At 43.2% G+C, this 15,639-nt stretch overlaps 1 protein-coding gene and 1 pseudogene across 1 annotated transcript; one reads left to right on the top strand and one right to left on the bottom strand.

Moving 5' to 3' along the window:
* The first annotated feature begins 302 nt into the window (after positions 1–302).
* Positions 303–7,842, top strand: LOC115159714 (U4/U6 small nuclear ribonucleoprotein Prp4-like; annotated as a pseudogene).
* Positions 7,843–9,133: 1,291 nt separating this feature from the next.
* Positions 9,134–10,956, bottom strand: LOC115159713 (RING finger protein 224-like). Its single transcript, XM_029709717.1, has 3 exons — positions 10,927–10,956; positions 10,032–10,296; positions 9,134–9,628 (listed from the first exon to the last, which is right to left on the bottom strand). Exons 2-3 carry the CDS (start codon positions 10,293–10,295, stop codon positions 9,329–9,331), a joined length of 564 nt encoding a protein of 187 aa, XP_029565577.1. The 5' UTR covers position 10,296; positions 10,927–10,956; the 3' UTR covers positions 9,134–9,328.
* Positions 10,957–15,639: the final 4,683 nt, after the last annotated feature.

Genomic DNA, 15,639 nt, shown 5'->3' with positions numbered 1-15,639 from the left:
GCCCTCGGGGAGCCAATCGCACTGTTTGGTGAGGGGCCTGCTGAGAGACGAGAGAGTTGAGTCACAAGCATCCTTCTGTCCTCCCCTTCTAATATTTGAATGTGTGGATTAACAATTAAAGACCCTCTGAAGATCCTCTGATGCTTTTACAACATGTCACCCCTGTCAACTTAGCAATTAAAACGGCAGTTTTGAGGTATTGTCTTTCTGCTTGATAACACCATATCGATAGTTTTATGTTTTGCATGCATTATATCCACCTCTAACCTTTGCTCAAACTCTTTCTTCCTCTTCCCCTTTAGATTGTATTTATTTTCCAGGCTGAGGAATATCCTTTCTGTAGTGGGCCCAGATGCACTAAAGAAATCTAAGAAGAATGATGAGAAATCCAAACGTTCCCAAGAGGAGGGTATGACATGTGGCTTGACTCCAATATATTTCTCTCAGTACTACAACATTTTCACTCCATATGGAGATACATTTACAGTACCAGTCAAAAGTATTTTTACTATTTTCTACATTGTAGGATAATAGTGAAGACATCAAAACTATGAAATAACACATATGGAATCAAGTTGCAACCAAAAAGTGTTAAACAAATCAAAATACAAAGTACAAGAACTTCACAAGACCCTCAGCGTATGTCCTCCATCAAAGTCTCCAAAATAATTCAAGGACCTGTCTTGTTCGTGAAACTGTTGTAGAATATCGTAATTTTCTCTGCCCATTCAGAACCTGAATAACTTCTGCAGTCAAATCGGTGACGACAGGCCTATATCCTTCTGCCAATTTAGCACGAACTCCAAAATGCTTGTGACTGCCTCTTGGTGAGTCCCTCAGTCTCCTCTCATTGCACTGCACAGACCGGAATGGTCTTGATGGGGTTTTATATCCATTTAGCCATCAAATAAGCATTTGTTAGAAGAATTGTCCTTGTCGTCCTGACTTGTTTTTTTGTTCTTTCTAGGAGTGGCCTGTGTAAACTGTGGAATGTTCGACTGCACCCTTATCCGTACTCTTCGGGGTTAGAAGAATATCTTATTTTTCTCAATCATTTGAGAAATTGCATTGCAATTACTCTTTTCCTTGACTTCTGTTGTCCTAAATTAGGGCTGTATTTTACGATATATGGACTGGTTTGGGTTTTTACTTTACAGTAGACTAGAATACAGTATATACATAACAAATGAGTAAAGCAGTATGTAAAGTTTGGTCATACGCACATCCTTAAAAACATGGGTGCTGGCTAATAAAGAACAGACCTGACGAAGTTCCGTTTCAGATCGAAACGTTGTCAATAAAGTGGTGAATTGGGAGCTTTAAAGCAGTTTACATTAAAGTGACCAGTGATTCCATGTCTATGTATATAGGGCAGCAGCCTCTAAGGTGCAGGGTTGAGTAACCAGGTGGTAGCCGGCTAGTGATGGCTATTTAACAGTCTGATGGCCTTGAGATAGAAGCTGTTTTTTAGTCTCTCTGTCCCAGCTTTGATGAACCTGTACTGACCTCGCCTTCTGAATGATAGCAGGGTGAACAGGCAGTGGCTCGGGTGGTTGTGCAACAGTGTCTTCTAAATCAAAGAGCAAGAATGTCAGCTACATGAAGTAGCTAAGAGAATTCAAGTTTTTTTTAACCTTTATTTAACTAGGCAAGTCAGTTAAGAACAAATTCTTATTTTCAATTACAGCCTAGGAACAGTGGATTAACTGCCTTGTTCAGGGGCAGAATGACAGATTTCTTTTTTTTTTTACCTTGTCAGCTCAGGGATTCGATCTTCCAACCTTTCGGTTACTTGTCCAACGCTCTAACCACAAAGATTATAAGGTCTCCTAAGAAACACTTATCAACACTTTAGTTCCTTGTTCCTACCCTGTCATTAACTCCTCCCTGGCATTTTCATTCGTTGCCATGTCAAACAACACTGTATTTAAAGTGCCCACTATTATATTCTAACTATAGAATTAGAATAATCATTCTATTTCCATGATTCCAACAGTTCACCCATGTGTTTTGCTCTAAATCGCTAGTAAAATCGCAACGTTTGGCTAAAAATAAGGCCTACATTGTTTGCCCATTTTGTGCAGCCCTACATGTCAGTGTGGAAGTGATCTCAAATGAGTGCAACAAATGTAGAAATGTATGAAAATGCATGTTTCTTTGAATATAACAATATTTAAATAATCAAAATGGAGAAAGACCAATTGAAATCACTTAGAATGTATGTGTTGCCACCATAGGGTCACGCACTACTCATGAAGAAAATGTTGAACTTTCATTATTCAAAAACATAAAATACCGTCATACTGTCCTTTTTATTTTTATGCAGTGATATGCTATTTTGGCCATATCGCCCAGCCCGATCCTGAATGATAAATAAGTTAATCATTTGATAATGATAATAGTTATTCTCTTTTCCTGTCCTCAGGCCACAACACCTACGTGGGGGCCATCTGTTTCCATCCTCAGGCCACTCTGACTCTGGAGGACTCTGATGTTAACATGGCCTCCTGTGCTGCCAACGGCTCCATCAAACTCTGGAGTCTGTACAGGTCTGCTCTGGTTGATATCATACTGTCTGTCAAATGAGGGAAACTACCTAAAGTTTGATCAAATATGATTCAGGAAAATATGGAGAGGGGTTGAGAAAAGCAGTGTGTTTTTTCTAAATGTTCACAGTTATCATAAACAGTAGCTAACTGTGAGCTGGTGAAATGAATGGTGGCGATTTAAAAGGCATGTTGTGTTGTAACCATGGTAACCCCTTTCTCTCTCTGCAGTGATGAGCCTGTAGCTGACATCGAGTGCCACTCCCAGAGGGTAGCATGAGTAGCCTGGCACCCCTGTGGACGCCTCCTGGGCACCACCTGGTGGGTGAATTTATTTGTAAACATTCTTTAACTTGTTCTATCATTTTCAGAATGTCCAATCCAGGCAATACAATAAAAACAAAACATGATCACTTGCACCAAATGTCTCAACTTTAGCCATAGATAGATGTTACTCTCGTCAGACTTGTCATTCAAATTGAATCTGAAGTGGGGCTTACTCTCACTCTCTCTCTCACTCTCTCACTCACTCTTTCACTCACTCACTCACTCACTCACTCACACAGCTATGACAACTCCTGGAGGCCCAGGAGGAGATCCTGCACCAGGAGGGACACAGTAAAGGAGTCCACGACCTGCACTTCCACCCTGACGGCTCTGTGGTAGGCACTGGGTAAGATCTCACTGGATATACTATGAAAGTCTGTCAATTGTCAGTATGTCATTATTGGAGATACCGAAGATATCTCTGAAACAAAAAAAAACATACATTTTTGTGTTGTCTTTTGCTTGTCTCTGCACATCCTGTTACAATGTATGTTGCCAGCGAATGGCTGGTCACTTTTGTAGAGTATTAACCCATCCATTATTTCTACAACAAACCTTCAGATATCTGGAATCTGTGTCCTCTCCAAAAGGAAAACATTAGCTAGAAAAGGCTTTTATCAACCCCGTAATTGAAGAGCTGTCAGGTCCAAGAGCATATCTATATTTGGCCTATAGAAGGGAATGGGGGCTATAGTAAAACAATGGTCTTATTCTGTGATTCAATAATCTGTTTAATGAAGGCCAGTAGATGTTCACCCAGTTATCTCAGTTAGAGGCTTGGCAGAACAAAGAGCCTCTCAGTGGCTTGCTGGATTTGAATCATACAAGGATATTCCCTTCAAGTCCCCTCTTAATAACATGCTGTCTTACATACACTTCCCAACTCTCTCAGTGCACAGTGATCTCATACATATAATCAACTCAATCTACTGCCTGAGCAATTTGGAGGACTGAGAAGGTTTAGCAGCTTGTTATGTGATGTTATAACCTCCTAAATGAAATGAAGGCAGATGCAAAAACTGGCTCCATGTGAAACACGAGCTGATGTGTTTGTGTACAGATCTACGCTATTGTTGGAAAGTGTCTTGTCTTGACTGGTGCAAGTCAGTCAGCACATATTGATTTACAGTAGAAGGAATTACAGATCACTATTCACCCCTCATCTACAGGACTGTTAGTTGAATCCTAGTTTGCCTCAGTATTCTCTTTCTCTCTCTCTTTCTCTCTCTCTTTCTCTCTCTCTTTCTCTCTCTCTTTCTCTCTCTCTTTCTCTCTTTCTCTCTCTCTTTCTCTTTCTCTGGATTCATTTGGGACCTTTGGACCGGGCACTGTGTGATGTTCCTGGAGGGCCATCTCAAAGAGATCTACAGCATCGACTTCTCTCCCAATGGGTAAATGACATGGTGGATTCTGTTTTTAATGATATCTTATGGATAGGGCCAGATAGTCCTGACCGTGTGATCTAAACTCAGCAAAAAAGGAAACGTCCTCTCACTGTCAACTGCGTTTATTTTCAGCAAACTTAACGTGTAAGTATTTGTATGAACATAACAAGATTCAACAACTGAGACATAAACTGAACAAGTTCCACAGACATGTGACTAACAGAAATTGAATAACATGTCCCTGAACAAAGGGGGGGTCAAAATCAAAAGTAACAGTCAGTATCTGGTGTGGCCACCAACTGCATTTAGTACTGCAGTGCATCTCCTCCTCATGAATTGCACCAGATTTGCCAGTTCTAGCTGTGAGATGTTACCACACTCTTCCACCAAGGCACCTGCAAGTTCCCGGACATTTCTGGGGGGAATGGCCCTAGCCCTCACCCTCCGATCCAACAGGTCCCAGATGGGCTCAATGGGATTGAGATCCGGGCTCTTTGCTGGCCATGCAGAACACTGACATTCCTGTCTTACAGGAAATCACGCACAGAACGAGCAGTATGGCTGGTGGCATTGGCATGCTGGAGCGTCATGTCAGTATGAGCCTGCAGGAAGGGTACCACATGAGGGAGGAGGATGTCTTCCCTGTAACGCACAGCGTTCAGATTGCCTGCAATGACAACAAGCTCAGTCTGATGATGCTGTGACACACCGCCCCAGACCATGACGGACCCTCCAAATCGATCCCGCTCCAGAGTACAGGCCTCGGTCTAACGCTCATTTATTTGACGATAAACGCAAATCCCACCATCACCCCTGGTGAGATAAAACCGTGACTCATCAGTGAAGAGCACTTTTTGCCAGTCCTGTCTGGTCCAGTGACGGTGGGTTTGTGCCCATAGGTGACGTTGTTGCCGGTGATGTCTGGTGAGGACCTGCCTTACAACAGGCCTATAAGCCCTCAGTCCAGCCTCTCTCAGCCTATTGCGGACAGTCTGAGCACTGATGGAGGGATTGTGCGTTCCTGGTGTAACTCGGGCAGTTGTTGTTACCATCCTGTACCTGTCCCGCAGGTGTGATGTTCGGATGTACCGATCCTGTGCAGGTGGTGTTACACGTGGTCTGCCACTACGAGGACGATCAGCTGTCCGTCCTGTCTCCCTGTAGCACTGTCTTAGGCGTCTCACAGTATGGACATTGCAATTTATTGCCCTGGCCACATCTGCAGTCCTCATGCCTCCTTGCAGCATGCCTAAGGCACGTTCACGCAGATGAGCAGGGACCCTGGGCATATTTCTTTTGGTGTTTTTCAGAGTCAGTAGAAAGGCCTCTTTAGTGTCGTACGTTTTCATAACTGTGACCTTAATTGCCTACCGTCTGTAAGCTGTTAGTGTCTTAATGACTGTTCCACAGGTGCATGTTCATTCAATGTTTATGGTTCATTGAACAAGCATGGGAAATAGTGTTTAAACCCTTTACAATGAAGATCTGTGAAGTTGTTTGGATTATCTTTGAAAGACACATTCCTGAAAAAGGAATGTTTCTTTTTTTGCTGAGTTTATAACTACGGCCCTGGTGGAAAAACTCCTGGCCCTACTTATTGATGATGATAAGCCTGAGAGTGTGTGTTTGTAGGTCCAGCATTGAAACTCTTCTCCTCTGTTTAGCTACCATGCAGCAACAAGAAGTGGGGATAACTGTATACATCAGGCCCTTCTTTGGACACCGTGTTAACTAACCTCCAAACGAGCTTCAATGCCATACAACTCTCCTTCCGTGGCCTCCAACTGCTCTTAAATGCAAGTAAACTAAATGCACCGATCGCTACCAGCACCAGCCCGCCCGTCCAGCATCACTACTCTGGATGGTTCTGACTTAGAGTATGTGGACATCTACAAATACCTAGGTGTCTGGTTAGACTGTAAACTCTCCTTCCAGACTCACATTAAACATCTCCAATCCAAAATTAAATCTAGAATCGGCTTCCTATTTTGCAACAAAGCATCCTTCACTCATGCTGCCAAACTTACCCTCGTAAAACTGACTATCCTACCGATCTTTGACTTTGGCGATGTAATTTACAAAATAGCCTCCAACACTCTACTCAGAAAACTGGATGCAGTCTATCACAGTGCCATCTGTTTTGTCACCAAAGCCCCATATACTACCCACCATTGTGACCTGTATGCTCTCGTTGGCTGGTCCTCGCTACATATTCGTCGCCAAACCCACTGGCTCCAGGTCATCTATAAGTCTTTGCTAGGTAAAGCCCCACCTTATCTCAGCTCACTGGTCACCATAGCAGCACCCACCCGTAGCACGCGCTCCAGCAGGTATATTTCACTGGTCACCCCCAAAGCCAATTCCTCCTTTGGCTGCCTTTCCTTCCAGTTCTCTGCTGCCAATGACTGGAACGAACTGCAAAAATCACTGAAGCCTGAGACTCATATCTCCCTCACTAGCTTTAAGCACCAGCTGTCAGAGCAGCTCACAGATCACTACACCTGTACATAGCCCATCCAACTACCTCATCCCCATACTCTTATTTTTTACATTTTATATTTGTTTTTGTATTTGTTTTGCTCCTTTGCACCCCAGTATCTCTACTTGCACATTCAGCTTCTGCACATCTATCACTCCGGTGTTTAATTGCTAAATTGTAATTATTTCGCCACTATGGCCTATTTATTGCCTTACCTCCCTAATCTTACCTCATTTGCACACACTGTATATATACATTTTTTTCTATTGTGTTATTGACTGTATGTTTTGTTTATTCCATGTGTAACTCTGTTTGTGTTGCACTGCTTTGCTTTATCTTGGCCAGGTCGCAGTTGTAAATGAGAACTTGTTCTCAACTAGCCTACCTGGTTAAATAAAGGTGAAATAAAAATAAATAACACCTGTAAGGTGTGGGACCTGCGTTACAGGAAGTGCATCTACACCATCCCCTCCCATCAGAACCTAGTGTCCTCCATCAAATTCCAACTTGAGTTTTTCCAGATCCCAGAGACTACCTATTTCACTTATTAATTTCACATTAAATGGATACTTTGGGATTTTGGCAATTAGGCCCTTTATCTACTTCCCCATAGTCAGATTAACTCGTGGATACAATTTTCTTTGTCCATGCTAGGAGATTACTGTAAACTTCCAGTCATTGCGCTAATGCTAGTTAGCATTGGCTCATGAAACTACCTCTAACTTCCTTCATACTGGACAGGGACATAAAAAGGGTATCCATGAGTTCATCTGTCTCTGGGGAAGTAGATAAAGGGCCTGATTGCCAAAATCCCGAAGTGTCCCTTTAACTTCATTTAAATTGATCCAGCATATGAACTGAAAATACTTGGTTGACCCTATAATGACATATACAGGCAACCCTTTGAACATTTTCATGCCAACTAATATCTCAAAATGATTTTCAAAAGTCACACGGAAAAGGTTTAGCAGCAAGCTATGTACTGTTATAACTGGTTACAATTTTTCCCTCTTCCTCTCTTAGCCAATGACGGTCACTTCCTTCTGACCGGGGCCTATGACAACACTGCCAAGGTGTGGACCCACCCAGGCTGGTCCCCCGTGAAGACCATGGCGGGCCACGAGGGTAAGGTGATGGGTGTGGACATGTCCTCTGACGGACAGCTCATCGTCACCTGCTCCTACGACCGCACCTTCAAACTCTGGATGTCAGAGTGGGCAGGGGAGGGAGTATCACCCATAGAAAGAGAATGGCATTCTATGGTACCTTCTATTTCTATGGTAATACCGAACTGCCATCCCATACAAATAGAAGATCGTAAACCAAGATCTGCAAAATATTAGCTTTTTCACGATTGACGGATGAGTCTTTGAACATCCTAAATATTCTGAATTGTACACATGTCAGATTTTAATTTAGTAGATGGTTAAATTATTATTGAACAACAACGTTAGTCTCTTGATGTCTACAACTTTGAAGTTGTGGGCATAGCTCCTGTCCTTTCTCCCAGATAATTTGTTAAATAGTATGTTTTAGGTGATTTGTAAACACATGAGTCAGTTGGAGTTAGAAGTCGATCCAATTGCCCTTTGTCTAGTTTTTAATAAAAACAGTAACTCCATATTTTCTTCCATTCTTTTACACTTGCACATGACAAAATGGTTACATACAAAATAATGGAAACACTTAAATGAGGGATACGAAGTATATTGACGGCTGGTGCTTCCACACAGGTGTGGTTTCTAAATGAATTAAGGGTCATGCATGAAAATGCTGGACAGGCATATATTTGAGCTACTATGGCTTACTATAGGATGACAATGCCCCATCCACAGGGCACGAGTGGTCACTGAATGGTTTGGTGAGAATCAGTCACCACATCTCAACCCAACTGAACACTTATGGGAGATTCTAGAGCGGCACCTGAGACGGTGTTTTCCATCACCATAAACAAAACACCAAATGATGGAATTTCTCGTGGAAGAATGGTGTCTCCTCCAATGGAGTTCCATACACTGGTAAAATCTATGCCAAAGTGCATTGAAGCTGTTCTGGCTCATGGTGGTCAAACGCCCTATTAAGACATTTAATGTTTGTTTCCTTTATTTTGGCAGTTACCTGTACATGCTCACAGTGATAAATTATACTATAACTCAATGAAGTGTGTATAAAATAGACTTTCAACAATCAAGGTACCAATAGCCTATATGTCCAACTGCATAGTTGAAAGGAGGCAGTAGAGGAGCCTCATTTGTAGGTGAGGTCACTAAGGTCTTTATCCAGTGTCCCATTTTGAGTGCTGAAATGTTCTTTCTCCCACGATGTGGGGATAAAACATTTGTCCCCCACACAACTTTGTCAGTCTCGTGAACACTGTTCTCCCCAGTAGTGTTTTTTTTTTTTTTTTTTTTCAGTAGTACATTTTTCCTTGGTCAGATCACGCAGTCAGGCCCTAGTTCTAACCTATATTTTCCATTGTGTAGCCTTGGAAGCCTAGGCATCCCTATAATCAGTTACAGCAGGCACTGTACTGGGAAAACTGCTGCCCAGATGCTTTAAAAACTCTTGTCATTCATACATAACTGGGCGTCCTAGCAGCACCACCAGCAGCAGAAGAAGCGCCTGCAGCAAGGACTCCGGTGGAAGCGAGGCTCAGCCAGTCCTCCATGGTTCCAGGTGGCCTGAGGCTGCTCTATGATGGGCTGCTTCCCAAAGGAGGGCTTTTGCTCCAGCTGGTTGCCTAGTTCTCTTCCTCCCTGCTGGGTGCTGGACCTCTGGCTGTCCATGTCAGCCTTGACCCCCAGGAAGGCTGCTAAGTCCAGGTCCAGGGCTGTAGCTCCCCCGCGAGGTAGCGGGGTGTTCTGCCGGCATTGTGGACAGGGGATCCACATCTGCTGGGGAGTAGGAGAGGGAGCAGGGTTGATTGGGACACGTTGGTTTGTCAATCCATTATAGATATTTAGGTAGACTAATGGTTATGACTGCTGTAGCTAATAATGAGCTCTCAATACAGCATTCCTCTTCGAAAAGTATCTGGAAAGGAATCTGTTGCTCTTTAGGATTGGTCAAGTTAATTTGAGATTATGCATATTGGCTGACCCTAACAAATCAGTTCTCCCCTTTATCAAATCTCTTTCACTAAATCAAAGGAACAAGTGAGCTAGCTATAGCTTGACAAGGCCCAGTCTGTTTGAGCTATTCTGAAAGTGGTCCAAAGATCTTTTACTTTTTATGGTCCCTAATTGACCAGAGATGCTGCCTCTGTAGGACTGCTGTCGTGACAGTCAGACCCACCTGCTCATTGAGGATGGTGTCAAGGCGTCTCAGGCAGGCCTGGCAGAAGGTATGGCCGCAGTAGAGCTTGCGTGGCAGCCTCTCAGCCAGGTTGAAGGCACAGAAGCAGATGATGCAGTCCAGTTTACGGCTGTCTCTGGATGGTGGAACTCCTCCGGCCGACACACCACCCTCTACAGGGGGATCTTCTGGGGCCTCTATGTCAGGGGCCTCTTCTGGGGCATGAAAGTCTTGGGCATCAGGTACTGGGGCTTCCTCCTCCATCCTGTACAGGAAACTAGATTATGAATGGCGCATATTGCTGGTGACCATGTGACATTACGACTACAACTACTTCTACAACTGATAAAATATTTATAGCACCTGTTACGTGCAATACATTGCAGCCCAATGCTTAATAGTTCAAATAATCAAACACACCTGAAACCAAATGATTGGAGAAAACGAACAGTTAATTAATACAAATGGTGAGGAATGGAATTAATAAGGGATTTAGACTCAAGAAAAAGGATTGAGACCCATGATTGATGTCAGCTGTGGACTTCTGTTACAGCATTCTCTGTCCGGTTAGTCAGTTATGTGACGGTATAAGACAACAGGTTGATTGTAAGCAGAGACCAATATCTATTTACTGGATAAGAGTGTCTGCTAAATGACTAAAACCGAATGTCAGTCTCAGATCTTCTATACCAGGTGTTCTCAAACCTTGCCGTTAAATGTATTTGAACTATTCCACAGCTACCAAACCAGGTGAATTAGTTCAGGGCTACAACAAAATTGTGAAACGTCTGGGGGTCCCCGAGGAGAGGTTTGAGAACATCTGTTCGTTAGTACCTGTTGACTGTCCTTAACTAAAACATTGCCTAACAGAACTGGGGAAAAAAACATGGTGTACCTTCTGGTTTGTCCTCCTAAAGGTCCTTGGTAGTTCCTTGGAGACCTGCCATGACTTCTGTTTCAAAGCAACCTCCGTCCCAGGACCAGTCCAGTGTTGTACTCCTTTACTGACAAACTAAATCTACAGTATAGGGTCAGATAGTAGAGAGATGACCTTATTGCATAGCCTAGTTCCTGTTGTCCCTAGTACAATCCACTGGAGGGTAGGTCTTCCTCCCTTTATCTCCCCTGTTGTTCTGCTCTACTCTTCCACAGAAGCTGCTCTAATGAAGGGCAAACAATTTAAGCCTGCAGCGGCTCCTCAGGCCGTTTAATATTTCAGGCTGCCCGTCCCTGTGAACTCACACTCATAGGCCTGTCAGTGGAGCGTGTTACATATTAAAGAGGCCACAGAGAGCAGTGGGGTTCTCAGGGGTAGAGAGAGCTTATTATCCTCATCTATTGGGCCGATGGGATGGGCCCTCTGCCTCTCTGCCCTACCATGTACACAATCAAACACACATATGCACAGGTGTGCACAAACACACGTGCACGCAAACATGCGCATGATAACACACACACAGGCGACCCAGGCTCGCATTCCTGTATGGAGGGAGCAGGTAGCAGATCAGCTTACACTGGCAACAATAGACAAGCAGAAACCCTACACTCTCCATTCACTAGCATCCAGCACTCATCGGAGTAAGGCCTGAAGTCCAGAAGACCCAGTCACACAGGGCCCATACACAACATACTGTAGGTATCCTTGTAACCTTCCCAATGTGACATTGCCTTGTCCAGTCTGAAAATGACCCCGAGCCCATATTAGCCTCTTCTCCCAGGACACAGCTTTCAGATCTGAAGAGACTTGATAAGTGTAAGCAATATGGTGATTGGTAATGGACATAATGGAACATATCTATCCAGTTCCTAGAGATCTGAAAACACCAAGTTGTTAGGGACTAGAACAAGGATCCAGTGTTTGTTTTCCTTATACATTGGTGTTGAGATACACTAGATGGTAGCAGAGATCAGACAGACAGATATATACAGTGGGGGAAAAAAGTATTTGATTTTGCCCACTTACAAAGAAATGATCAGTCTATAATTTTAATTTTAGGTTTATTTGAACAGTGAGAGACAGAATAACAACAAAAAAATCCAGAAAAACGCATGGCAAAAATGTTATGAAATTATTTGCATTTTAATGAGGGAAATAAGTATATGACCCCTCTGCAAAACATGACTTAGTACTTGGTGGCAAAACCCTTGTTGGCAATTACAGAGGTCAGATGTTTCTTGTAGTTGGCCACCAGGTTTGCACACATCTCAGGAGGGATTTTGTCCCACTCCTCTTTGCAGATCTTCTCCAAGTCATTAAGGTTTCGAGGCTGACGTTTGGCAACTCGAACCTTCAGCTCCCTCTACAGATTTTCTATGGGATTAAGGTCTGGAGACTGGCTAGGCCACTCCAGGACCTTAATGTGCTTCTTCTTGAGCCACTCCCTTGTTGCCTTGGCCATGTGTTTTGGGTCATTGTCATGCTGGAATACCCATCCACGACCCATTTTCAATGCCCTGGCTGAGAGAAGGATGTTCTCACCCAAGATTTGACGGTACATGGCCCCGTCCATCGTCCCTTTGATGCGGTGAAGTTGTCCTGTCCCCTTAGCAGAAAAACACCCCCAAAGCATAATGTTTCCACCTCCATGTTTGACGGTGGAGATGGTGTTCTTGGGGTCATAGGCAGCATTCCTCCTCCTCCAAACACGGCGAGTTGAGTTGATGCCAAATAGCTCCCTTTTGGTCTCATCAGACCACAACACTTTCACCAGTTGTCCTCTGAATCATTCAGATGTTCATTGGCAAACTTCAGATGGGCATGTATATGTATTCTTGAGCAGGGGGACCTTGAGGGCGCTGCAGGATTTCAGTCCTTCACGGCGTAGTGTGTTACCAATAGTTTTCTTGGTGACTATGGTCCCAGCTGCCTTGAGATCATTGACAAGATCCTCCCGTGTAGTTCTGGGCTGATTCCTCACCATTCTCATGATCATTGCAACCCCACGAGGTGAGATCTTGCATGGAGCCCCAGGCTGAGGGATATTGACAGTTCTTTTGTTTCTTCCATTTGCGAATAATCGCACCAAATGTTGTCACCTTCTCATCAAGCTGCTTGGCGATGGTCTTGTAGCCCATTCCAGCCTTGTGTAGGTCTACAATCTTGTCCCTGACATCCTTGGAGAGCTCTTTGGTCTTGGCCATGGTGGAGAGTTTGGAATCTGATTGATTGCTTCTGTGGACAGGTGTCTTTTTTACAGGTAACAAGCTGCGGTTAGGAGCACTCCGTTTAAGAGTGTGCTCCTAATCTCAGCTCGTTACCTGTATAAAAGACACCTGGGAGCCAGAAATCTTTCTGATTGAGAGAGGGTCAAATACTTATTTCCCTCATTAAAATGCAAATCAATTTATAAAATTTTTGACATGCGTTTTCTGGATATTTTTGTTGTTATTCTGTCTCTCACTGTTCAAATAAACCTACCATTAAAATTATAGACCGATCCTTTCTTTATCAGTGGGCAAACATACAAAATTAGCAGGGGATCAAATACTTTTTTCCCCCACTGTATATAAATGCAGCCAGCCACAGCATGTTCAGGATGAGTGTAGGCGGCCGACTCCTAGGGGGAGGAGGACGGCCACAGAATGAAACATTTACTCAAAGACTGACCATTGCAACATATGTTTTTCAAAAGTTATTGTTTGTTATCGAGTTGCTTCCTCCCTTGCGCCGTAAAACAGGTCTATGAGTAAAGGAAGAAAACAGCTGATGCTTATCTTAATCTTCTGCAAATAGAAATTTCCCTGTGTCTCTGAACTTCTGTACATGCTTAGTAGCATATTTAGCTTTAGTTCTCACCATGTTATTCTAGAGAGTATATTGTGGTTAGGTTATTGTAGTAGGTTAAGATGAAATCCATACTGCAGAAGATCCATACTATACAGCGATTTAAATTTAAAGGGTTATGTTCCAATGTTCGCGGAGACTGCATTCACAGTAAACGCTGCATTTGTTGGCTCAATCGGAAATGATCTTTAAATTTCAATAGTGCTATAGTGTGGCTCTTCTGCAAACCGGATTTAGCCCTTTAAAAAGTTGTTTTTATTTTTTGGTAGTGGAACATTCCTTGAAATAACATTATATAATCAATGTCTCCTATGTGATGGAAATACATTCAACTTGATTTCCATAGATATTTTGACTAAGGCCTCTCAGTTTAATCATACAAAAAAAATACATAAAATCAAATTTTATTGGTCACATACATGGTTAGCAGATGTTAATGCGAGTGTAGCGAAATGCTTGTGATTCTAGTTCCGACCATGCAGTAATATCTAACAAGTAATCGAACAATTTCACAGCAACTATCTTATACACACAAGTGTAAAGGAATGAATAAGAATATGTACATATAAATATATGGATGAGCGATGGCCGAACGGCATAGACAAGATGCAGTAGATGGTATAGAGTACAGTATACACATATGAGATGAGTAATGTAGGGTATGTAAACATTATATAAAGTGGCATTGTTTAAAGTGACTAGTGATACATTTATTACATCCAATTTTTTATTATTAAAGTGGCTAGAGATTTGAGTCAGTATGTTTGGCATCAGCCACTCAATGTTAGTGACGGCTGTTTAACAGTCTGATGGCCTTGAGATAGAAGCTGTTTTTCAGTCTCTCGGATCCAGCTCTGATGCACCTGTACTGACCTCGCCTTCAGGATGGAAGCAGGGTGAACAGGCAGTGGCTCGGGTGGTTGTTGTCCTTGATGATCTTTTTGGTCTTCCTGTGACATCGGGTGGTGTAGGTGTCCTGGAGGCAGGTAGTTTGCCCCTGGTGATGCGTTGTGCAGACCTCACTACCCTCTGGAGAGCCTTGCGGTTGTGGGCGGAGCAGTTGCCGTACCAGGCGGTGATACAGCCCGACAGGATGCTCTCGATTGTGCATCTGTAAAAGTTTGAGTGTTTTTGGTGACAAGACAAATTTCTTCAGCCTCCTGAGGTTGAAGAGGCCCTGTTGCGCCTTCTTCACCACGCTGCCTGTATGGGAGGACCATGATGTGATGTCCGTGATGTGTACGCTGAGGAACTTAACTTTCCACCTTCTCCACTACTGTCCCGTCGATGTGGCTAGGTGGGTGCTCCCTCTGCTGTTTCCTGAAGTCCACGATCATCTCCTTTATTTTGTTGACATTGAGTGTGAGGTTATTTTCCTGACACCACACTCCGAGGGGCCTCACCTCCTCCCTGTAGGCCGTCTCGTCGTTGTTGGTAATCAAGCCTACCACTATAGTGTCATACAAAGTAATAGCACTGTTAACGTTGGTCTGTATGGGTCAATGATTAACAAATGAGACAGTGGAACATTTTACCCTTTGTTTATTTACTGACCCAATGTTAGTATGTCTCTCAGTATAGGGACTATTTGACACACAACACAAGAACAGGTCTGTTTCATATATGATCATGTTTTACATGAACAAAAATAGGCTGCTGTCCCAAGTAGGGGATCATCACTCACCTTTTGTCCTTTGTGTGCTCATGTTTATTTATTTATTTAACCTTTATTTTCAAGGTTTCATTGAGACCAAGGTCTATTTTGCAAGGGAGCCCTGTATCTTACCATTACACAACAAATTACACATAGAAAATACACCAGAA

The sequence above is a fragment of the Salmo trutta genome, chromosome 23 (assembly GCF_901001165.1).
Source record: "Salmo trutta chromosome 23, fSalTru1.1, whole genome shotgun sequence".
Classification (NCBI taxonomy): Eukaryota; Metazoa; Chordata; class Actinopteri; order Salmoniformes; family Salmonidae; genus Salmo; species Salmo trutta.
The sequence above is the reverse complement of the archived record's forward strand: the minus strand, read 5'-3'. Positions and strand labels throughout refer to the sequence as shown.